At 40.6% G+C, this 24,359-nt stretch overlaps 1 protein-coding gene across 48 annotated transcripts in view; it reads right to left on the bottom strand.

Moving 5' to 3' along the window:
- The window catches only part of MBTD1 (mbt domain containing 1), an 84,701-nt gene that overhangs the window by 32,120 nt on the left and 28,222 nt on the right, over positions 1-24,359 (bottom strand). For 12 of the 48 annotated variants that reach the window (XR_012425655.1, XR_012425642.1, XR_012425648.1 and 9 more), the window contains 4 exons: positions 15,774-15,975; positions 11,507-11,640; positions 10,104-10,218; positions 8,446-8,528 (listed from right to left, as the gene is read on the bottom strand). Coding sequence is in view for 33 of the 48 variants with exons in the window: in XM_015438294.3 (XP_015293780.1) it covers positions 8,446-8,528; positions 10,104-10,218; positions 11,507-11,640; positions 15,774-15,975 (534 nt within the window). In the remaining 15 variants the exon portion in view is untranslated. Of the gene's footprint in view, positions 1-453; positions 571-8,445; positions 8,529-10,103; positions 10,219-10,639; positions 10,757-11,500; positions 11,641-15,773; positions 15,976-24,359 lie in introns of those variants that run through there. The other 36 variants (XR_010581819.1, XR_012425647.1, XR_012425653.1 and 33 more) reach the window with 11 other exon arrangements.

Here is a 24,359-nt window from a genome sequence, read left to right as displayed (position 1 = left end):
TGTCAATATGCTTGCTTAAAAAATTATGTTCACTTTGGTGGAGGATACTTTTGGTCCCTACAGTCTGGATTGGTATAGGAGAAAGTAGCAGAAAGTGACATTTGTTCTTGCCTGTAAGGTTGTGGTTCTGCTAGGCCCTCTTAAACCAATCCATATGGTTCATTCTAAGAAAAAAAAATGAAGAAACAAAAACATCAACAAGAAAGAGCACCACAGTCATAGCATAGTATGTGCTCAATGTGTTGAAATAATATGGTAATTTCATAGATATGTCTGCCCTTTAGTTTAAAATGAATATTCTTAACTGTGGAAGACTAAATGACCCAGGGCCTGACAGCCATCTTCGTCCAAGTCATCTGTCTTCGCTTGCTGGCAGGAGGGATACCTCTGAAAGTCTGGATTGGCATAGCATGAACTAGCAGAACCATAATTTACAGGTAACAACAAATTTACCTTCCAGACTCAGGACGCGAGGTCCACCTCAGGCTCCTCCCAAACAAGGAAGATCTGCTCCACCACTTCCTGCTCCAGGGCCACTCGTGAGGGCTATCTGGGAGCGACTCTCCTTCCCTGCAAGGTAAGCTGTCATCAGGTCCTGCAGGACATGGCCAAATCCAAATGCTGAGGGGTCCCCAACACAAATGTATGACAACCTCCACATGACTGTAAGAAAATAACTGGGTGGGAAGTCTTATTTGCTGGACTTCAAGATCATTCCCAGATGGTCCAACAGCTCAGCTGGCTAGTATTCAGACTCTCAGGGGGCTGATGCACTGCACACACGATGATTTATGGCAGACATAGAGACTTCCCTCTGCAGAGCTGCCAACCAAAGATAACCATACAATCTTTAATATTAATCTGTAAGTGGGCAGAGACAAGACCTGAGGTCGCATATAGGTAACCAAGAAGGAATAATTTATCCCAATCAGATGGCAAATGTACAAAAAGCCATCATTAAAATGTCTTCAGACTAACAGGCAAAGTACATATAGCAGAGAATGATGAAATATTATTTGGCCAAAAAGGGGAGAAAACATTACAGAAATTTAAGTAGAAAGAAATGAGAGTTCCTAAGTACTACTTACTAGAATTTTCTGGTAGAAAGGAGAAAAAGAAAAAAAAAACAAAACTGTTCCTGTCTTCTCCATAAAGTCCACTCACCCTTTTTTTTTTTTTTTTTTTTTTTTTTGAGACAGAGTCTCACTCCGTCGCCCAGGCTGGAGTGAAATGGTGCAATCTCGGCTCACTGCAACCTCTGCCTCCTAGGTTCAAGCCATTCTCTTGCCTCAGCCTCCTGAGTAGCTGGGATTACAGGCTGGTGCCACCAAGCCTGGCTAATTTTTGTAGTTTTAGTTTTGTCATGTTGGCCAGGCTGGTCTCTTAACTGGTGACCTCAGATGATCTGCCTGCCTCAGCCTCCCAAAGTGCTGGGATTACAGGTATGAGCCACTGTGCCTGTCCTCCACTCACCTTTTGATACCAGAATCTATCTTTTAGGGTGGTGGTAGCAGGTAGATGAGTCCAAGGAGAGGACAAAAAGGAAAATGGGATGCCTGGGGTGGAAGTAAGATTAAGGCTGAAATAATGCTATGCATATGTAAAAAGACAGGAAGCACTGGTTACTAATTTGAAAGGCGGCCGGGTGTGGTGGCTCAGGCCTGTAATCTCAGCACTTTGGGAGGCTGAGGCAGGTGGATAACCTGAGGTTACAAGTTCAAGAGCAGCCTGGCCAACATGGAGAAACCCTGTCTCTATTAAAAATCCAAAAATTAGCTGGGCATGGTGGCACATGCCTGTAGTTCTAGTTACTTGGGAGGCTAAGGCAGGAGAATCACTTGAACCCAGGAGGCGGAGGCTGCAGTGAGTCAAGATCGTGCTATTGCACTCCAGCCTGGGCAACAGAGCAAGACTCCATCTCAAAACAACAACAACAACAACAAAACGCATAAAACAGTCCGTAATTTTTTTGAAAAAACCGTATTAAACCAGTATCACTAAAGAATTGGCACAGTGTGGTGGCTCATGCCAAGCACTTTGGGAGGCCAAGGTGGGCAGATCACTTGAGGCCAGGAGTTCAAGACCAGCCTGACTAACAAGGTGAAACCCTGTCTCTACCCAAAATACAAAAATTAGCTGGGTGTGGTGGCACGCACCTGTAGTCCCAGCTAGTCAGGAGGCTGAAGCATGAGAATCCCTTGAACCCAGGAGGCGGAGTTTGCAGTGAGCCAAGATGGCGCCACTGCACTCCCGCCTGGGGGATGATAGAGCAATATTACATCTCAGAAAAAAAAAAAAAAAAAAAGAAAAAAAAAATTTTAAGTTAGGCTTTCTTTAAAACATACGGAAAGACAGGGCCAGGTGTGATGGCTCATGCCTGTAATTCCAGTACTTTGGGAGGCCAAGGTGGGAGGATTGCTTGTACCCAGTAGTTCGCAACTAGCCTGGGCAACATGGTGAAATCCCATCTTTACCAAAAATAGAAAAAAATTAATACAAAAAATTAGCTGGGCATGGTGGTGTGTGCCTGTAGTCCCAGCTACTTGGGAGGCTGAGGTGGGAGAGTCACGTGAGCCCAAGAAGTCGAGGCTGCAGTGAACTGTAATCGTGCTATTGCACTCTAGCCTGGGCGAAGGAATGTGACTGTTTAAAAAAAAAAAAAAAAAAAGACAAGACAGGTAATGTTTATTTCACTGCTTTCCTGTGGAGAATTTAATTTCATGGCAACACTCAGACTAGCTAACTGAGATGGAGCACTAATAAGTACCAGAAACTAATTTAAAGTTTTATTTCCATTAGAAGGAAAATTCTGCAATCTAGGATGCTACCTTGAAGATTTTAACTTTAGTTAAAATGGAGATGAAGTAATATGATTTTTTTCCAACCTTTAATACAGTCCTGTGTGTGGGGTCACGACTAGGGAAAAAAAAATTAGTTCACTTGAAAAAGATTTTACTAACAAGCACATACCTGAGAAATAGATAATGAGTTTTATTCTAAACTATTGCTACTGTACATACACAAAAGGGCCTTTTCTTTCCTTGAAACCTGAAAGTATACATGATACACACCACAAAAAAAACATGGTAACTTTATCCCTTCAAAAAAGCTGACATACATATAGGTCAGGTACAAGAAAGAGGATTAGAATATGTCACGTAAGTAACAAGAGGGTATCTGTGGAGGCAGAATGAAAAAGTATGTGGCCGGGCACAGTGGCTCACACCTGTAATCCCAGCACTTTGGGAGGCTGAGGAGGGCAGATCACGAGGTCAGGAGTTCGAGACCACCCTGACCAACATGGTGAAACCTCTTCTCTATTAAAAATACAAAAATTAGCCGAGTGTGGTGGCACGGGCCTGTAATCCCAGCTACTCAGGAGGCTGAGGCAGGAGAATCGATTGGACTCGGGAAGCAGAGTTTTCAGTGAGCTGAGATCACATCATTGCACTCCAGCCTGGGTGAAAGAGCGAGACTCTGTCTCAAAAAAAAAAAAAAAAAAAAAAGAAAAGAGAAAGTATGATAAACTCAGCTGAAAAGCTTCTGCATATATGTGTACAAAGGACTTTTTTTTTTTTTGGTACAAACTACAACTGTATGAGAGAGAAAATGGGATGATTTTAACATTTCTGATCTAAGTAAAGACAGCATCAGTAAGATATGAGATTATTAGTTTAGGTACCAAACAGAAGAAATCTGAAGTCTATAAATATATAACTGAAAAAAGACGACTTTATGTTCATTTATACATTTTGGCCCGTGCTATAATACCTAGGGGAAAAAAAAGTTTTACTTGATTTCACATGGCAAATAATGGGAAATAGAAGTGCTTCAATTTAAAGTCTTTAAGTAATTAAAAAATAATGAAGAGTGCTTTATTTATTTATTTTTGAGACGGAGTTTTGCTCTTATTGCCCAGGCTAGAGTGCAGTGGCGCAAGCTCAGTTCACGGCAACCTCCGCCTTCCGGTTTCAAGTAATTCTCCTGCCTCAGCCTCCCAAGTTGCACGGTGGCGCCCGCCACCACGCCCAGCTAATTTTTTTTTCTATTTTTAGTAGAGACGGGGTTTCACCATGTTGGTCAGGCTGGTCTCAAACTACTGACCTCATGATCCACCTGCCTCGGCCTCCCAAAGTGCTAGGATTACAGGCGTGAGCCACTGCGCCCGGCCTGAAGAGTGCTTTATTTTTATTTATTTTTTGAGACAGTGTCTCATTCTGTCACCTAGGCTGGAGTGCAGTGGTACGATCATGGCTAACTGCAGTCCTGACCTTCTGGGCTCAAGCAATCCCTCCCCTCAGCCTCCTGAGTAGCTGGGACTACAGGCATGTGCCACCATGCCCAGCTAATTTTTTTTGTAGAAATGAGGTCTCACTATGTTACCCATACTGGTCTCAAACTCCAGGGCTCAACTGATCCTCCTGCCTTGGCCTCCCAAAGTGCTGGGATTACAGGTGTGAGCCATTGCTCTTGGCTACAGTGCTTTAAAGCCAAATGTTCTGAATACACATACATCAATTGAAGGCTCCGCTGGGTTAAAGTTAAATTACTAATAGAAAATAATCTGTTAATTTCTTTGATCTATACATTGCACCTAACTGGCATTATTATTTTGGAGATTTTTCCACCATTAGGATAGATATGGATACTGCTCTTAGGGGCTTAAATAAAACACACATTAAAAAAAAAAAAAAGACTTGCATTATGAAAAATGGGTTAAAGCCCAAAGCTGAAAATTATAGTCCAGCTACTCAAAAAAGTAGCAAGAATTCTTCATTTATAAGACATGGACTAGCTGAACCAAATGATTTTAAAGATGCCTTCTAGCTTTGTGACCATATGATTTAGCATTAATTAAAAGTGATATTACCCAATTTAGTGGTTTCCAGCCTCAGGAACTGTCAAGGATGGGGTGTTCAAATGTCAGGAGCCAAGGCTCTGGTAGCAACACCCCATCTCTGCCAGAACAATCAATGCAGTTTCCTCTTATCCTGTGTTCTGAGGTCTAAGATTTTTGTTAGAGAAAAGGGGACTTCTTACCCAATATATGGCAAGCAAAAAACAACAACAACAACAACAAAAAAAGGGCAATTATGATGCTTAAATAAAAGGTCTGAAAAACTAACCCCTAGATACAATAAAAAACATATCAGCCAATCATAATATACAGTTTTTTAGTATATTATACTAAAATATATGTGTGTGTATATTATACACACATACACACATATATACACATACACACACATGTATATATGCACATATACACACACATACACTTTTGTAGAGATAGGGTCTTGCTATGTTGACCACCAGGCTGGCCTCAAATTCCTGGCCTCAAGCCATCTTCCTACCTTGGCCTCCCAAAGTGTTGGGATTACAGGTGTAAGCCATTGTGCCCAGCCTAAGTAGATATACTAAATGACAATTGGGACTTGATTTCCATTGCTGATTATAAAAAAAAAAATTGTACGATACTGTTGTAATTGAGTGACTGAGTATAAGACACTATGAAGAGTTACAGGAATTATCAAAAAGGATATAGTCCTATGATCTACTCTGTAGAAAGTTCATTCTCAGAAGCTTATAGACAGACCATGGAAAGAATCATATTCTTGAAATTCTATGATTTTAGAACTAATCACAATAATATCTAAGTGCTACAAAATAGAAAGTATTTATCTGGGATTCTTATTCTAGAAGAGGCTGGGTTAAGTTAAAGAAGCCAGGGCTCTGACAGCACCCCCATCCCAATTCCTGATGCAATCACGACAGCTCCGCTTCCGTGTTACATGTTACTTGCTGGGTGTTCTTTCGTAAACTGTGCTTGAAAAATAATCCCCTAGGAGCAGGAAAAGCTCCCAACTTGTACTCAAGTAGAAGAGAAGGCAGGTGTAGAGTCTGGAACAAAGAGGCTTTCCTGTCTAATAAACCAGTTTCAGAGCAAGTGTCAAGTCTTAGAAGACTTTGATGATACAAGGCAGGATCTTGTACTCTTAGCTCCTGACTATAGGTTTTCTAAAGACAAAGCTAGTAACTCTCCTTAGAGACCCAGAAAACTGTCTCGGAGGGGACAACCAGCAGGAGTCAACTCTAAAGGACAAAATCAAGTGCAGCATGAGGTATGGCCCCCTTAACCAAATGGCTTCAAATGAATATGCCGGTTAAGGTAAGAAAGCAAGCTTTTTGTACAAAAACATACCGAGGAATTACTAAGACACATTTTTCCTGTTTGATAAGGAGAAGGCAGTAAACAGAGGTAAATGGAACAGGAAGGCACTGGGTCTACATAATTGAGAAACAGATGCCTCACTTCTGAGTGAGAAAGCAGAGGCTCCACATTCTTATCATTAATTGTGTGGTGAGGTTAGCTGCTCGATCCCCTATGATAGAACATTTCAATCTCAAAAAAGGCAGAGTTGAACAAAGTCAATCAAGTTCATTACTACCACAGAGATTTTCTCATAAATAACTTTAATATAACAGTATAACAATTCAAAGATTTGGACAGAAAATAAAATATGCTTCTGGGGTTGAAATGCTATTCTTTTTAATACCCTGACTACTTACAGAAAACAGTTTTATATGGTTTATAACACAAAAATAGATACAAAGAGAGAGAAAGGCCATTCAGAAGGAGACAACGGACAAATGTTTCAGGAATCTGAGATGAAAGAGTTACTGTAACTGAGAACTTTCTGACCTTCAGGAAAGTAATATACCAAGAGAAGAGAGTTAAAGATTTTCTTTTTAAAGATCTCTCTTTAAAACTGCCATTGCTGTGTATCGAATATTTCTCACAAATATGACACTATTATCAACATTACAGCAAAATAAATCACCTACTTTACACAGAAATAAGATGCCATTTAAGGCAAGATGTCACTGACTAAGGGCTTCATATCGTATTTTCAAGAATGAGAATTAGCAAATTAATATACTTGACTTTGATCAAACTCCTTTACTAAGGCCATAAATGAGTGAAAATTCACTCAGATTTCTACAACAGGAACCTAAGCTCAGTTTTGTTCACATGCTGTTATCTAAAAATAAAGCCTTAATTTTTTTTTCTTTTTTTTTTTTAGACTGAGTCTCGCTCTATTGCCCAGGCTGGAGTGCAGTGACGCAATCTTGGCTCACTGCAACCTCTGCCTCCTGGGTTCAAGTGATTCTCGTGCCTCAGCCTCTCGAGTAGCTGGGATTACAGGCGCCCACCATCACCCCTGGCTAAGTTTTGTATTTTTAGTAGAAACGGGGTTTCGCCATGTTGGCCAGGCTGGTTGAACTGCTGACCTCAGGTGATCCGCCCGCTTCGGCCTCCCAAAGTTCTGGGAGCCACCGTGCCTGGCCTAAAGCCCTAAATTAACAAAATGTTAAGCGCAAACCAAAGTTCATGTATTTTCTAAATTCTCTTTTCTTCTTAAACACAGATAGCAGCAGAAAGGATCTTTAAGTATTAATTAAAGTTGTAGTCAGGTTAAAAAAGTATTGGAGAGAATTAATGAAATCTAAAGGAATAAATCAAAAGGAAAGAACTTGCCATCAGATATATTTTAAACACAATTCTAAATTATTTTAAATGCTCTGTAACAATCCACTTGCTGAAAAGAAAACCTTTTAAAGGGTTTCTCACGATATATATACAGCACATATTTCAGCTCACAATATTATGTTACTACCTAATAGTTCCTTGTTTTGTGACTTAACATTTGGAGACAAAAAAATTAGAAAAAAGATCCTTCCTCTTCTGAATTATCAGGTCAAACTGCATATTTAAGTAACATACACAATGAATGGTTTCCGTTAGGTCAAATCGTATGACACTGTCAATATGCATATTTTTGATACACAATACTAGCAATTTCACTTACTTTTATTTTTTGTAGAAAAGAAGTCTCACTATGTAGCCCAGGATGGTCTTGAACTCCTGGCCTCAAGTGATCCTCCTGCCTCATTCTTCCAAGTTGCTAGGAATACAGTTGAGCCACTGTGCCCGGATAAAGTGCAGTTCAACTTAATATGAACATCTGATGAGGCTGGGTGTGGTGGCTCATACTTGTAATCCCAGCATTTTGGGAGGCAAAGGTGGGAGGACTGCTTGATGCCAGGAGTTTGACACCAGCCTGGGCAACATAGCGAGACCGTATCTTTACCAAAAAATTTAAAAAACAAATATATTATAAAAGAAAATTAGTACTTAGAAGACTAGTACTTCTCCCTGTTTAAAATAACTTCAAACTGCAATTTCTTTATAGGAAACTTGTACTTACAAAACTTACATAAGTTCTTTTTAACTATTATTAAGTATAATAATAAAAGAAGGATTTCAATTACAAGGCATAAAAACAAACACCTTCTAAGGATAAGATGCTTAGGTGTTATTGTACCTTCAGATTTAAACAATGACTAAGTACTTCAAAATAAGGTGAGAAATTCTGTACTTACATGTTTAAAACAGGTAACTGGCGCAGCTATAAAGCTATTGCTATTGATGTAGTTACCCCAGCTGAAACCTTCCATGGAGACTGCTAAAATCAAACAAATTTACGTATATTACAATTCTCACATCTTTTATTTATAAGAAGGTTATCACGGTTAAAATGTGTGAAAGGACATAAAATTAATTTATCCCATTTAAAGAACGTTTTCTTTAAGATCAAATAACTTCTCTAAATAGCATGAGCTTTGGCTTATATCATATTTGCAAACAAACAGGAGTTTCTTTTTTTTTTTTTTTTTGAGACTGAGTCTCCCTCTGTCACCCAGGCTGGAGAGCAGTGGTGCAATCTTGGTTCACTGGAACTTCTGATTCCCAGGTTCAAGTGATTCTCCTGCCTCACCCTCCCGAACATCTGGGACTACAGGTGCGTGCCACCACACCCAGCTAATTTTTGTATTTTTAGTAGAGATGGGGTTTCACCATATTGGCCAGGCTGGTCTTGAACTCGTGATCTCCTGATCCACCTGCCTTGGCCTCCCAACGTGCTGGGATTACAGGTTATGAGCCACCACGCCTGGCCAGGAGTTTCTTAACTGTTCTATACATGACACATGCTCCTGAGGAAGTGAGGTACAAGCTCTTCAGTTAAGGGGAGCAAAGAGAAGTTGAGAGAAGTGTACAGAATGACAAACACTGCTGTGGCTGCTTTTGTGTTTTTATTTCCATTCAGTTCTTGCCATGTACCTCAGTGAGATACCTACCCCATATCACTTTTAATTACCTCACTTTCTATTTACTTCTATTTACTCACTCATTGCCTCTTCTATTTACTTACTTGTTGCCCTTCTCACTATTTACTCTCTTATTGCTCTCCTCATTACTCACTTATTGCCCTTCTATTTACTCACTTACTGCCTCACTTTCTATTTACTTCTATTAAAAATCTTCTGGCTGGGCGCTGTGGCTCACACCTGTATTCCTAGCACTTTGACAGGCTGAGGTGGGTGGATCATTTGAGGTCTGGAGTTCTAGACCAGCCTGGCCAACATGGTGAAACCCCATCTTCACTAAAAATACAAAAATAAGCCGAGTGTGGTTGCGTGCACCTGTAGTCTCAGCTACTAGGGAGGTTGAGACATGAGAACTGTTTGTACCCATGAGGCAGAGGTTATAGTGAGCCGAGATCACGTCACTGGACTCTAGCCTGGGTGACAAAGCAAGACTCTGTCTCCAAAAGAAAAAAAAACAAAAAAACAAAAACAAACCAAAAAAAACCTCTTATTAGAAATGATCCTTTCCTTAATCTCTTCCTCTTACTACTCCTCTTCTCACAATCCCTTTGAAGCCTGCTGAATGTCCTATTTCTTTGCCTAATATCTTCGCAATTCAGAGAATCAGTACATGAAACGTAAATAATAAACCAAACAAAAACATTAAGGAGATTGCCAAAAGCACCTGAACTTATGCATGCAACTATAATCTTCTAGAGTAATTTACTGAAATCTAAACAACCATTAGGAAGCTTAGAGCCGTAATGTGCTAAACAGGACACAGAAACAGCTTAAACAGAATTCAAAATTACAATTTAATTAATTACAAAATTAATTAACACTAAATGAATCAATATCAAATATTTCATCTCTGTCAGATTCACCAATATTACCTGCTTTTGTCTTTGCTTGATTTTGCAAGGTAGCTTGATACTGAGCATATGCGGCTAGCTTAGCAACTAAAGGTTGCTTCTGAAGAACTTTTGCTTTCTTTGTTGGAGGCTTACCCTAAAACAAGAAAAGTTAAGTAAATAGGATTCTTTTTCATCCCCCCACCACCACAATTTAACTGGACTGCATACTACACATTCTGCTTCAGTAAACATTGAGGGTTTAGAAAATTATTAAAGCAGAGGAAACATACAAGAATTTTAACATGAGAATTTTTTTCTGGAGTTCTGCTACAATGTAGTTATCTAATATGGGTAGCAGAGCTGGCATAGACTACAACAGCAATACGCAAATTAATATGTTAATAAAAAATTATATCCCACAAGATGTTAAAATATAGGCTGTGGTGGATACTTGATTCCTTCTTATAGTAGATAGAACCAGTGGTTATTTACTCATGCAGGTTGCCAAGCATTGCTATTTATATGGTAAGAGAAGATAATTTAATGTTCAAAGAGCAAGTGACTGAGGTTTATACCTTTAGTGCTAACGCAAAAGATCAATGACAAAATGATCATGGGCCAAATTCACAGTGTGACAAACTGCCATCCATTTGGGTACAGACCACTGCTCAGGATCTTTAGGTACTGTCTATCTGAAATATAGAAATACATCTAAGTGATGTATTTCCTTAATTTGGAGGATTTAAATAACCCTTTCAGTGCTATATAATGATCACAATAATAAATTAAATGAGAACACTGTGATCATCCAATAAAAATACTGCAAAAATCAGTTAAGTTAATGCCTTTAAAAAGTTGTTTACATGATACAATAGTAAGAACTTAGTCAAACGGTCAAGTCTCCAGTCATTTTGTAGGCACTGATGTACATTTAAAGCAAGACGATTTTCTTTCCATACCATGAGCGTTGTCAAAAAGGTTAGTTGGATTAACCAAATACATTTGGTCAAGGTATCAAATGGATTGTACTAAAAAGTACAAAGCGAGGAGATGAGAAAATAAAACCAGAGATTAAATTATTTCCCCCCAAATGATGAAAGATTCTACCTTGATGTTAACACAAAAGGAAACAAAGGGAAACAGGAAAATGTCTTCGATTTCTGTATATAAAAAAGTGTTTATACTTATTTGGAAAAAGGATATTTTAATTAACTTATGCAAATAATCATTTATTTTGGATAGTATGTCTTATCCATTTAAAATAGTTTTCCAATTTTATAGGCTGAACAAAGTTTGGGGCTCACATGTTTCCTCAAGATGTGGGTATAAAACAGTAACTGAGTGGGCAGAGGTGAAGTGCAGCGAATCACAGTCAAATGACAGATAAATGGTGAAAGCCATAGAAATAACAGATATAAGTAAGAAGGTTTCTGTACCGTTACCTGAAGTCTGGCCAAAATGCTTGCCTTCTTGGAGTTTGACGAGTAACTTCTTGAACATGAAACGCTACAGAAACGCTTTGTTTTAGAGTAAAAAGCATCTCGGACGCCAACCATCCCACACATCTCACAGGTAGCTAATTAACAAAATAAAAACACTGGCATTATGATATAATAAAAGCAATCTTCATCTAACAGTTTAAATAATTTATCCTGCCATCTGAAAGTTTTAATTTAAAAATTTGCCTTGAACATTTCTTCTATCTCCTATACAAATGATAAAGAAGCCTGCACAGAGAAGTCAGAGAGAACACTGGTATTGTGCCATGGTGATGGGTTCTAGAAGGTCTGATAGTAGCTTGAGGTCTGAAAGGCTTTGCGAAGGGTCAGCAGAAACAGGGCAGATACGCTGGATTCAACCGACATTTCCTTAGTGCTTACCATGTACCAGGCATTTTCATATACAACAAATTCCAGCTTTTGAAATGATTACACATGAAAGATGAAAAGTGCCACACAATTGAAGATTAATAACAAAGTATAACAGAGGCCTTTAAAATACTGCAAAGGTTGAAACTTAAAAAGAGGTAATACTTGGAAAAATGCTAAGAGCTATATGAAGATTCCTTCAAGTTATGTTTGGGGGACAAGAAAAAAGGAATGGGTTCAAATTTGAGGTAGAGGCCAGGTGCAGTGACTCATGCCGGTAATCCCAGAACTGTGGGAGGCCGAGGCAGGATAACTGGCTCAAGGCCAGGAGGATGGGACCAGCCTGGGCAAGAGAGCAAGATCTAGTCTCTTCAAAAAATAAAAATAAAAAAGAGCCGGGCATGGTGGCACACACCTGTAGTCTCAGCTATTCAGGAGGCTGAGGCAGGAGGGTTGCTTAAGTCCAGGAGTTCAGGGTTAAAGTGAGCTATGATCGCACCACTGCACTCTAGCCTGGACAACAGAAGATCCTCAGTCAAAAAAAAAAAAAAAAAAAAAAAAGTTTGACGTAGGTGCTCTATTATTAACCAGTGATAGTGGGACAGCAGAACTCTTGGCTACTTACTATTGCATAATAGACAATAATCTGAAATGTAGAATTAGAACAAGGTTCACAAGAACTGAAGTTTAAAAAAGATAAACAAAAAGTAACATAGCAAATAACTGCCTTAGTGAGTTAAAGCCTCCACCCAAACAGGTAAACTGGAGAGGCCTGTAGTTTAACTGGTACAGTTGGCTCTGTGCTTCCATGGGTTCTGTATCTGTGGATTCAACTAAAAGTGGACTGAAAATATTTCAGGAAAAAAAAATTGCATCTGTACTGAACATATACAGACTGTTTTTTTTCTTATTGTTCTCTAAACAGTATAGTATTAACAATTATTTGCATGGCATTTACACTGTATTAGCTATAAGTAATCTAGACATGATTTAAAGTCTATGGACAGATGTGCATAAGTTATATGTAAATACCACACCATTTTATATAAGGAACTTGAGCATTTGTGAATTTTGGTATCTGAGGGAAGTCTTGAAACCAATCCCCCATGGATACCAGGGGACAACTGTACTTACTTACAAATCTATAAGAAATCATGGAAAAAAGATAAAAGTGCCAGAAGATTGCAGGTGAACAAAGGGTATCTACTGGGAGAAAAAACTAAATGGTTTTCTGTTGCAAAAATTCTAGAACAGATTGTTAAAGAACGTTCTGAACACCTAGATAGAAAAGTTGTGATCCCAAAGAAACAGCGAATCTTTGCCAGAAATTATACATGTCAAACTAGAATTCTCACAAGTAGGATGCAAGTTCCATCAGGACAGGAAACTTATTCTGTGTTGTTCATCTGCTGTCTCTGGTATTTAAAACAGACGCTAGCACACACAAAGCTTCAACAAACGTTATTTCCTTTTATGATAGGATTACTAGGCTGGTATGTTACAATAAAACCACGGCAAGAATATACACTAACAGGAGCTAACACATTTGATAAAATCTCATGTAGCTCCAACAACATGACTGAGAAATTTCAGCTGGAGTAGAAGACACCCAGGTAGGGTTTTTTTTTTTCTCTTTTTTTGAGATGGAGTCTCGCTCTGTCGCCCAGGCTGAAGTGCAGTGGTGTGATCTCAGCTCACTGCAAGTTCCGCCTCCCAGGTACAAGCAATTCTCCTGTCTCAGCCTTCCGAGTAGCTGGGACTACAGGCACATGCCACCATGTCTGGCCAATTCTTGGTATTTTTAGTAGAGATGGGGCTTCACCATGTTAGCCAGGATGGTCTTGATCTCCTGACCTCATGATCTGCCTGCCTCGGCCTCCCAAAGTGCTGGGATTACAGGCATGAGTCACCGCACCTGGCCATGCTATTCAACTTTTTAACCAAAAGACTAGAATAGGACCAACAGGGCAGAATTATCAAAACTGTAAATGATATAAAACTGGAAGATTAGATGACACAGCATTCAATACTAGATGACAGAATTAGCAATCAAAAATTTCTAAGACTGGGCAGGGTGCAGGGGCTCACACTTGTAATTCCAGCACTTTGGGAGGCTGAGGCAGATGGATCACTTGAGTTCAGGAGTTTGAGACCAGCCTGGGCAATATGGTGAAAATTGCCCGTCTCTGAAAAATACAAAAGTTAGCCAGGTGTGGTAGCATGTGCCTATAGTACTTGAGAGGATTAGGTGAGAGGATCACCTGAGCTCGGGAGGCAGAGATTGCAGTGAGCCGAGATCTTGCTGCTGCATTCCAGCCTGGGTAATAGAGCAAGACTGTCTCAAAAAAAACAAAAAAAACAAAAAAAACAAAAAAGCTTGGATGTGGTGGCTCACCCCTGTAATCCCAGCACTTTGAGAGGCCAAGGCAGGCAGATCGCTTAAAGTCAGGAGTTTGAGACCAGCCTGGCCAATATGGTGAAACTCTATCTTTACTAAAAATACGAAAATATGCCAGGCATGGTGACGCAGGCCTGTAGTCCCAGCTACTTGGGAGGCTGAGGCAGAATTGCTTGAACCCGGGAGGCGGAGGCTACAGTGAGCCGAGATTGCACCACTGCACTCCAGCTTGGGCAACAGAGTGAGACTGTCACAACAACAACAACAACAACAACAACAACAAAAATTTCTAAGACTGAAAGTTAGTAAGAAAAACGTTATATTGAGAGATCCAAAGTCCTACATCGTGGGTTTAAAAAGTTAACTGTGAGAAGACTGGTTTAAATTGGGTTTATGTGGTAAAGGTCAAAGGACATCAGTTATTTACAAGTTCATTATCATTATCAAGAAAGCTAAAGCAATTTTGGTGGCATGAATGGAAACAGTGTCTTGAAAAGGGGAGATAAAGGTTGAACTATCTTCTGGCCTCACACAGGGTGACCATTTGTTTCATTCCCACATTTCCAGGATGTGGGACTTTCAATGGTAAAACCAGGACAGTTCCAGGCAAATCAGGGTGACTTGTTACCCTACTACCACATAATCTGAGGTAGTATCCCCAGAACAGAGTGACCAGGATATCCAAGAACTAAATCACTGGGATACACCATGAGAGAAATGGTTGAAGCAACTATGGCTCCTTGGTATGCCTTAGAGATAAACTAGAATGAAGGGTTCCATTGTGGAGAAAAGAGATGTCATTAGAACCAGGATTAGAATTATGCTGTGTAACTTTAAAAAGCAAAACTTTCCAGACTCCCAGAAGCAAAGTTAAAAAGGCGAAACTAAGACCAAAAGATAAAAGTTGGAGGAAGGAAATTTTGGTTCAATAAAGAGACTATTCTAGTAATTTGAGATACTTAGAAATGAAACTGCTTCCTTTTTCATTTCCTTTTTCTTTTTCAAGCCAGACTTTAGGCAGAAAGAAATTCCTTACTGTGTCAGAGAATACCCAATCACCAGTTATGTTAAAACAGAAATTGTAAGAAATTAATACAGAAGAGGGAGCCCAACCTTGAATGTCTCTTTCAACTATATAAGCCTATGATCCTATGCACTTTTACTTTCAGTTACAGAGGCATTTCTTACCTAACTACTAAATTTATGTCCACATGAAGTTTCTCACTGGCCTTTCGTTTTTTATTTTGTTTTATTTGCTTTCTACTGGGAGGTAGGCAAAATAGAGTTAAACACCAACTCAGTGATCTTATCTCGAACTATAAACGTCAGCTCTTCAAACTGCCCCTTAACAACTCTAAGGAAGGGGAAATGACAGAAGAAACCAAATAAAAACACACCCTTAAACATAAAGCTGTAGAACAGGTGAAGGTTATAAATACTCACCCATGCCAGATTTACCATCTGGGTATGTGTAGACTTGGCCATTGTTTTTGATAATCGGGAGATTAGAAGGTAAAGGAGCGACTTCTTCCTCACTCTCTTCGGAGCTGGAGCTGCTGCTTGTGTCCTCACTGCAGCTATCATAACCGTCAAACATCCCGAAAGAATCTCTTCTTTTCCTTTCAGATCGTGAAGAATGTTCAGTCTTTGAAGTAGAGAAACCAGTGACACATGACACAGCACTCACATACACCCGCTAAAAGACCCTAGCACAAATTCTGGTAAATGAGATTTGATAAATGAAAACATAGCCCTGAGAAATAACCATTTTCTTCTTTTTTTTTTTTTTTTAATGTTTTGAGACAGAGTCTCACTCTGTCACCCAGGCTGGAGTGCACTGGCACAATCTTGGGTCACTGCAACCTCAACCTCCCGCACTCAGAAGATCCTCCCACCTTTGCCTCCTGAGTAGCTAGGACTACAGGCAAGTGCCACGATGCCAGAAACATTTTTGTGTTTTTTTTTTGTAGAGATGGGGTTTTGCCATGTTGCCCAGGCTGGTCTTTTATGCTTCGTCTCAAGCAATCTGCCTACCCCAGCCTCCTAAATGCTCGGATTATGGATGTGAGCCCCCTCCCCTGCCGCAAAGGATGTCCTGCCTCTGCATCCCAAAGCACTGGGATGATAGATGTGAGCCACTGTGCCTCGCCCAGATTTCTTTTTTCTTTTTAATTATGGGATGAGCATGGTGGCTCATGCCTATAATCCCAGCACTTTTTTTTTTTTTTTTTTTGAGACTGGGTCTCACTCTGTTGCCCAGGCGGGAGTGCAGTGGTGCCATCTCGGCTCACTGCAACCTCTGCCTCCTGGGTTCAAGTGATTCTCCTGCCTCAGCCTCCCAAGTAGCTGTGATTACAGGTGCATGCCACCATACCCAGCTAATTTTTGTATTTTTAGTAGAGACAGGGTTTTGCCATGTTGGCCAGGCTGTTCTCGAAGTCCTGAACTCAGGTGATCCGCCCACCTCAGCCTCCCAAAGTGCTAGGATTACAAGCGTGAGCCACCGTGCCCAGCCTAATCCTAGCACTGTGGGAGGATAGCTTGAGATCAGGAGTTTTAGACCAGCCTGGGCAACATGGTGAGACTCCTTATCTACCAAGAAAAAAAAAAAATCATATAAAAACAATTGTGGGCCAGGCGTGGTGGCTCACTCCTGTAATCCCAGCACTTTGGGAGGCCAAGCTGGTCAGAGGAGTTTGAGGAGTTGAGGAGTTTGAGACCAGCCTAGGCAACATGGCGAAACCCTGACTCTACAAAAAATACAAAAATTAGCTGGGTGTGGTGGCACGTATCTATGGTCCTAGCTATGTGGGAGGATCACTTGAGCCTGGGAGGTGGAGGCTGCAGAGAGTTGAGATCATGTCACTGCACTCTGGCCTGCATGACAGAGAGACACTATGTCTCAAAAATAAGATAAAATAAAATAAAAATTGTGGTGAATTATACATAACAAACATGATTTTTAAATTTGCGTTTCATCTCTAAAACTAAACTTCTAGACCAATTTGGAGTATCCAGAAAATACAGTTCTTTTTTTTTTTTTTTTTTGATGACAGAGTCTCGCTCTGTCACCCAGGCTGGAGTACAGTGGTATGATCTCAGCTCACTGCAATCTCCATCTCCCAGGCTCATGTGATTCTTGTGCCTCAGCCTGCCGAGTAGCTAGGACTACAGGTGTGTGTGCCAACATGCCCAGCTGATTTTTGTACTTTTAGTAGAGACGGGGTTTTGCTATATTGGCGTGGATGGTTTTGAACTCCTGACCTCAAGTAATCGCCTGCCTTGGCTTCCCAAAGTGCTGGGATTACAGGCGTGAGGCACTGCGCCCAGTCAACATACAAAGCAATTTAAAAATTGCTTTGGGCTGGGCGCGGTGGCTCACGCCTGTAATCCCAGCACTTTGGGAGGCCGAGGTGGGTGGATCATGAGGTCAGGAGATCGAGACCATCCTGGCTAACACGATGAAACCCTATCTCTACTAAAAATACAAAAAGTTAGCCGAGCGTGGTGGCAGGCGCCTGTAGTCCCAGCTACTAGGGAGGCTGAGGCAGGAGAATGGTGTGAACCTCGGAGGCGGAGCTTGCAGTGAGCGGAGATTGGGCCACTGCACTCCAGCCTGGGCGACAGAGCAAGACTCCATCTCAAAAAAAAAAAAAAAAAATTCGCTTTGCTGGCTGAGCATGGTGGCTCACATCGGTAATCCTAGCACTTTGAGAGGTCGAGGCCGGTGGATTGCTTGAGCCCAGGAGTTCAAGACTAGCCTCAGCAATATGGCAAAACTCCATCTCTACAAAAAACACAAAAATTAGCCGGGTGTGGTGGCTTGCACCTGTGGTCCCAGCTACTTGGGAGGCTGAAGTAGGAGGATAGCTTGACCTCAGGAGGTCGAGGCTGCAGTGAGCCATGATGGTGCCCCTGCACTTCAGCCTGGGCGACTGAGTGAGACCCCGTCTCAAACCCAAAACCAAGAACCACTTTGCTGGATACTTTATCATGTTAGAAGAGGAAAGAAAAAAAAAATCACTGTTAAGAGCTCTGGAGGGTCTAACAGAAAATTTTGCCTTTCAGCTAGGCGCAGTGGCTCACGCCTGTAATCCCAGTACTTTGGGAGGCTGAGGCAGGGAGATCGCCTGAGGTCAGGAGTTTGAGACCAGACTAGTCCACATGGGGAAATCCCGTCTCTACTAAAAAAATACAAAAATTAGCTGGGCATGGTGATGCATGCCTGTAGTCCCAGCTACTCGGGAGGCTGAGGCACAAGAATCGCTTGAACCCAGGAGGCAGAGGTTGCAGTGAGCCGAGACTGCGCCACTGCACTCCAGCCTGGGCGACAGAGCAAGATTCCGTCTCAAAAAAAGAAAAAAAAGAAAAAAGAGAAAATTTTACCTTTTACAATTTTAAGATAGCAAATAATTCAAAAATTGCAGGAGATAATATTTCTACATATATATTCTTATTCAGTTTTTTAAAAAACATAAACAATGGTTTGAAACCCAATCCAATTTTCTCAAGTTAAACAGTATTTCCTCAGAAAACCGAATACCACATGTTCTCACTTATAAGTGGGAGCTAAATGATAAGAACAAATGGACACATAGAGGGGAACAGCAGACACTGGGGCCTATTGGAGGGTGGGAGGAGGCAGCGGACCAGGAAAAATAACGAATGGGTACCAGTCTACTAGGCTTAGTATCTAGGTGATCAAATAATCTGTTTGACAAACCCCCTTGACACACATTTATCTACGTAGCAAACCTGTACATGTACCCATGAACTTAAAAGTTTTAAAAAAATTTTCTTTTCAAAGAAAAATACAAAGAAGTTATATCATCTTTAGTGAATGCTAGTCTTATGTCTCCTCCAAGATGTTGCCTCATTCAAACCACAAAAAACAAAAAAACAAAAAACGAATATTGCTACTCTAACCATTCCCAAAATAAATTCCGAAACTACAGGCTTTGTGAGAAGTGAAAAGAAAATAGGAGACAATAAAAAGGACAAAAAAATATGGGAGGCTGGGCACGGTGGGTCACGCCTGTAATCCCAGCACTTTGGGAGGCTGAGGTCAGGAGTTTGAGACCAGCCTGGCCAATATGGTGAAACCCCACCTCTACTGAAAATACAAAAAAAATTAGCTGTGCCTGGTGGTAGGTGCCCGTAAATCCCAGTTTTCAGGAGGCTGAGGCAGGCAGAATTGCTTGAACCGGGGAGGTAGAGGTTGCACTGAGCTGAGATGGTGCCACTGTACTCCAGCCTGGGTGACAGAGTAAGAGTCCTTCTTGGTGGGGGGAGGGAAGAAACAAAGATGAGAAAGGTATCTCAAATTCAAAATAAAAACAGGCGACGGGCCACTGGCTGAGGCCCAGCTCATGTCCCTAAACCTAATAAACAAACAAGAGCAGGAAAAAAAAAAGAAAAAGAAAAAACAAATGGGCCAGGTGCAGTGTCTCACGCCTGCAATCCCAGCACTTTGGGAGGCTGAGACTGGAGGACTGCCCGAGCCCAGGAGTTCAAGACCAGTCTGGGCAACATATGGAGACCCTATCTCTACCAAACAAATAAACTCAAACCATGATAAAATATTAAGTGAGTTATAACCAGAGATGAAAACTATCAACTCAAGAATATTTGAGATTTGGCACCTATTCTTTTTCTTTTGCTATACAGAAATAGTTTTTTTCTATCCTCTGGCACTACATTTAAGCTAACATTTTTTTCCTGGCTAGCTTACCTTCTTTTTGGTATTAAATGACCAGAAAACAAAGCTAGTATTACATGACCAATAACAAGGCTGAAATCTGTTGCCCAAAGTTTGACAACATAAAACCATCCCCAGGTGTCTCTCGGTTTTATGGAATAAACTGAGACTGTCATTGTCAGGTATTTAACATCTGCATTGAGACGGGAAACTAATTTTCAGTTGTATCAGGTGTAACTATGAAAGCTACAAAAACTGACTTCTTAGTTCACACAATGGAAATATTACATTACCAAAGAAGTCCCCTTGGGAGGTTATATACATGTTCTAATAATGTTGCCACAGCCCAGCTGTTTTTAGTACACCTTTTTTTTTTTGAGACGGAGTCTCGCTCTGTTGCCCAGGCTGGAGTGCAGTGGTGCGATCTCGGCTCACTGCAACCTCCGCCTCCTGGGTTCACGCCATTCTCCTGCTTCAGCCTCCTGAGTAGCTGGGATTACAGGCGCCCACCACCACGCCCAGCTAATTTTTTGTATTTTTAGTAGAGACGGGATTTCACCGTGTTAACCAGGATGGTCTCGATCTCCTAACCTCATGATCCACCGGCCTCGGCCTCCCAAAGTGCTGGGATTACAGGTGTGAGCCACCGCGACCAGCCAGTATACTTCTTTTAATACTCCCTTTTAGATACAATTTTAAAAACAAAAACCTATCGTTTGTGGTCACTTCGGAATTACTCCTCCTGTTCCCCGCATCAGTCTTCCCTAGCTTGGTCATCTACCTGATTCAGCAGACTTGGTTCCGAGTAACTTTTCAGTATTTCTATAAATCAAAGGTATCGTCAAAGAATCAAGATTTGCTACAATCAGGAGATCTAAAAGAAGAAATGAGACCTTGAAGGCAATACAAAAGAAAAGTTCTAACAGCACTTTGAACTGACAGTGCGGAAGGGAATGGGACAAACACATTTAGATATAGTGTGGTGTTATGAACACAGAATTCTGACAAACATGGGTTCAGACTCAACTTTGACACTTGTTAGCTGTGAACTTCTGCAAGTTATGGGTTTCTTCTCTTAGTCATTTGACGTCTATTTATCAAGTATTTGTGAGTCTCATCGTAACCAAGGCTAAAGACAGAAGAGCATACAAAGCAGACAAGATCCATGGTTTTCAGGAAGACTAAGCTACTGGCAGGAGGAAACCAAACAAGGCTGTGTGAGGGTAGAGTCACTCAAGCAGGGGCGATTAGCTGAGATTCAGCAGTGAAGAACAACCTCAGTGAGGTAAGACCATGAGGACAAAAAGGCAGCCATTTAAACATCTGATGCTGGCATATTCTAGGCAAAGGAAAGTGCAAGACAAGGGCTTTCGAGCTAGAATAAACTTAGCACACTCGGAGGCCAGTGTGGCTGGCACCCAGTGTGAAAGGTATGGCAGATGAGGTCAGAAGAGGATGTAGTGGCCAGATTATGAGGGCCCTTGTAGGCCAGGGTAAGAAATGGATTTTTTTTTCCTGGCGGCAATGGGAAGACATTACGAACTATTTATCACAGTGCCTGCTCTACACATTTAACAAACACTGGCTAGATTCTAAGTTCTAATAGAGTCGTACAGCTCACCTCCATTTGGAGGTGACCTTTTATACTCATAGTTTTCTTTCTTGTTTTTTTGAGATGGAGTCTTGCTCTGCTGCCCAGGTTGGAGTGCAATGGCACGATCTTGGCTCACTGTAACCTCTGCCACCTGAGTTCAAGTGTCAGCCTCTGGAGTAGCTGGGACTACAGGTGCCTGCCACCACAACCGGATAATTTTTGTATTTTTAGTAGAGATGGGGTTTCGCCATGTAGGTCAGGCTGGTCTCAAACTCCTGACCTTGTGATCTGCCCGCCTTGTCCTCCCAAAGTGCTGGGATTACAGGTGTGAGACACTGTGTCCGGCCAGACCTTTTATATGCATAGTTTTCATATAGGTTTGTCTACTATTAATATATAGCCAGCTTGGTTAGCAGCTAATGTAAGATTATTGACTTAAATGTCAACCCAGAATATCTTATTCCGACTCTATTTTCAGGGAATATAGCCTTAAAATTTCAGGAGGTCAATGATTATAGATATTTTGTTTTCAATAGTTACAGGCTATTAGTATTTTTTTAAAAAGTACCATGGTCAAAGATGTTTGGGAAATTTTCCTCAAGTCAAGGTCTTCTGGAGACTTTAGTATGCTTATGAACATTACAGTGATTAAAGAGGAATATGCGCTATGCAGTCTTTTCTAGAGCATCTTTTAGGACCGTCTTAGAGAAACGTTCTCTATCTTTTCTATGATCCTAGCACACACAGAAAATGATCATCTGTACAACTCAAGGGGAATAAACCCCTGGATGCACCCAGCCTAAGACCTCTGACTGTCCTAAGTATGCAGGAATGAATATCTTGACATACTCCTAATCTGAGCAACACTCGTTGGTAAGCTTTATTCTTCTTAGGGAATGTGGTTTCCTAAAGTGTTTTTTTTTTTTTTGTACTTTTTTCCCCTTGCAAACACTATGGTGATCTAAGTTTTTTTTTTTTTTTTTTTTTAAATACATTAGGATAGAATACCAGTGAACGAAATATTAATATATAAACTATAACTGATTTACCCTATGTAAAACTTACCTTTAATTTACTATGAGGGCACTTAACTGGAAACTCCTACATTAGACCAAAACCCCTGAAAGGGTCTGCAACTTCACTGAAAGAGTCAGTGAGAAAGAAACTGATTACGTGCAAAAGACCTACAAGGGAGCATTTCAGGTACATGCTCTGGGTGAAGAGGTTTCTCTGGGATTTTGTAATCACAGGCCTGACCTCATGAGTAAGTCTGAGGTTGAAATTTTCTCTCCTTTCTATGGTCAGGGAATTCCCAGGCCAAGAAATTAAAGTGGTTCCATGCTACCAGTGCCCTTTGACACCTAGTAGAAGCAAACCTAAATTAGATCGGGAAATAAGTCACCTACCATTCAGGCCTTTCAGTATTCCCACCAATTTTATCAACTATGAGCGCATGATTAAATAGCAAATACATAATAAATAATCCAGCATGAGCAAGCATCAGGAGAAACTGATTAAGAATCCCCAATACTTTGGGCATTGGAATTGACAGAGATAGAACATAAAATAAGCATTATGGGTTGTTTAATAAGAAATAAAAATATTACTGAAAAATAAACAATATAAAACAAGCACCAACTTGTCAGACATTGCTAAAGAGAATTAAAAAATCGAAGATACATGATAAACACTCAAAATGCAGCAAAGAAAAACAGAAAACTGGAAAATAAGATGTCAAAATAAGAGAACAGAATGTAAAGATCCAATAAAAGTCTAATAAGAATTCTTAAAGGGGTGAATATGGAGAATGGAGAAAGGTAATGTTGAATTAGATACTGGCTAAGAATTCTGCAGAAATGAGGACATGAATTAGGCCAGACACAGTGGCTCATATGTATAATCCCAGAACTGTGGGAGATGAAGGCAGGAGGACTGCTTGAGGCCAGGAGTTTGAGACCAGCCTGAGTAACAAAGTGAGACACTGCCTCTACAAAAATAAAATAAAAAATATTAGGCAGCCGTGGTGGTATGTGCTTGTGGTCCCAGCTACTCAGGAGGCTGAGATGAGAGGATCACTTGAGTCTGGGAGGTTCAGTCTGCAGTGAGCTGCGATTGTGCCATTGCACTCCAGCCTAGGTGACAGAGCGAAACCTTCATACACACACACACACACACACACACACAGAGAAAGTGAGAGAGACAGAACATGAATTCACAGATAAAACTATAATGTAAATTAAGCACAACAAAAAGATATCTACATCTAAACAGATCATAGTAAAACGGCAGAACATCAAAGGAAAGATATTAAAAAGCAACCAATCACCACAGTGAAGCTCAGCAGTCAACAAGCTCTACTCAGGTAGACAGTCCAATCAGTTGCTCAGTACCTAACCATTTGATATGAGTGGACAGGCAAGGATCACTGATCATTTGAGAAAGGCCTCTAAGAATATGAAGGACAAAACAAATCTCCAGGAAAGATGCATCTATAGGAAACAGAAGAAAAGCAAACAGCATAAGAAAACTCCAAAAAAATATAATGAATTCTTCAGAGACGCAAGAATAGGATACTATCGGAGAACAAGATAGACCTTGGAATTTGAAAACAAAAATGGCAAAACAAATTCAACAAACGGATGATAAAGTCATGGAAATCTTTCAAAAAGCATGTGTGTGTGTGTATACATGAGAAAAAAGGCAACAAGAAAGAAAAAAATAAGAGCTCAATCTAGAA

Source organism: Macaca fascicularis, chromosome 16 (genome assembly GCF_037993035.2).
Source record: "Macaca fascicularis isolate 582-1 chromosome 16, T2T-MFA8v1.1".
Taxonomy (NCBI): Eukaryota; Metazoa; Chordata; class Mammalia; order Primates; family Cercopithecidae; genus Macaca; species Macaca fascicularis.
The sequence above is the reverse complement of the archived record's forward strand: the minus strand, read 5'-3'. Positions and strand labels throughout refer to the sequence as shown.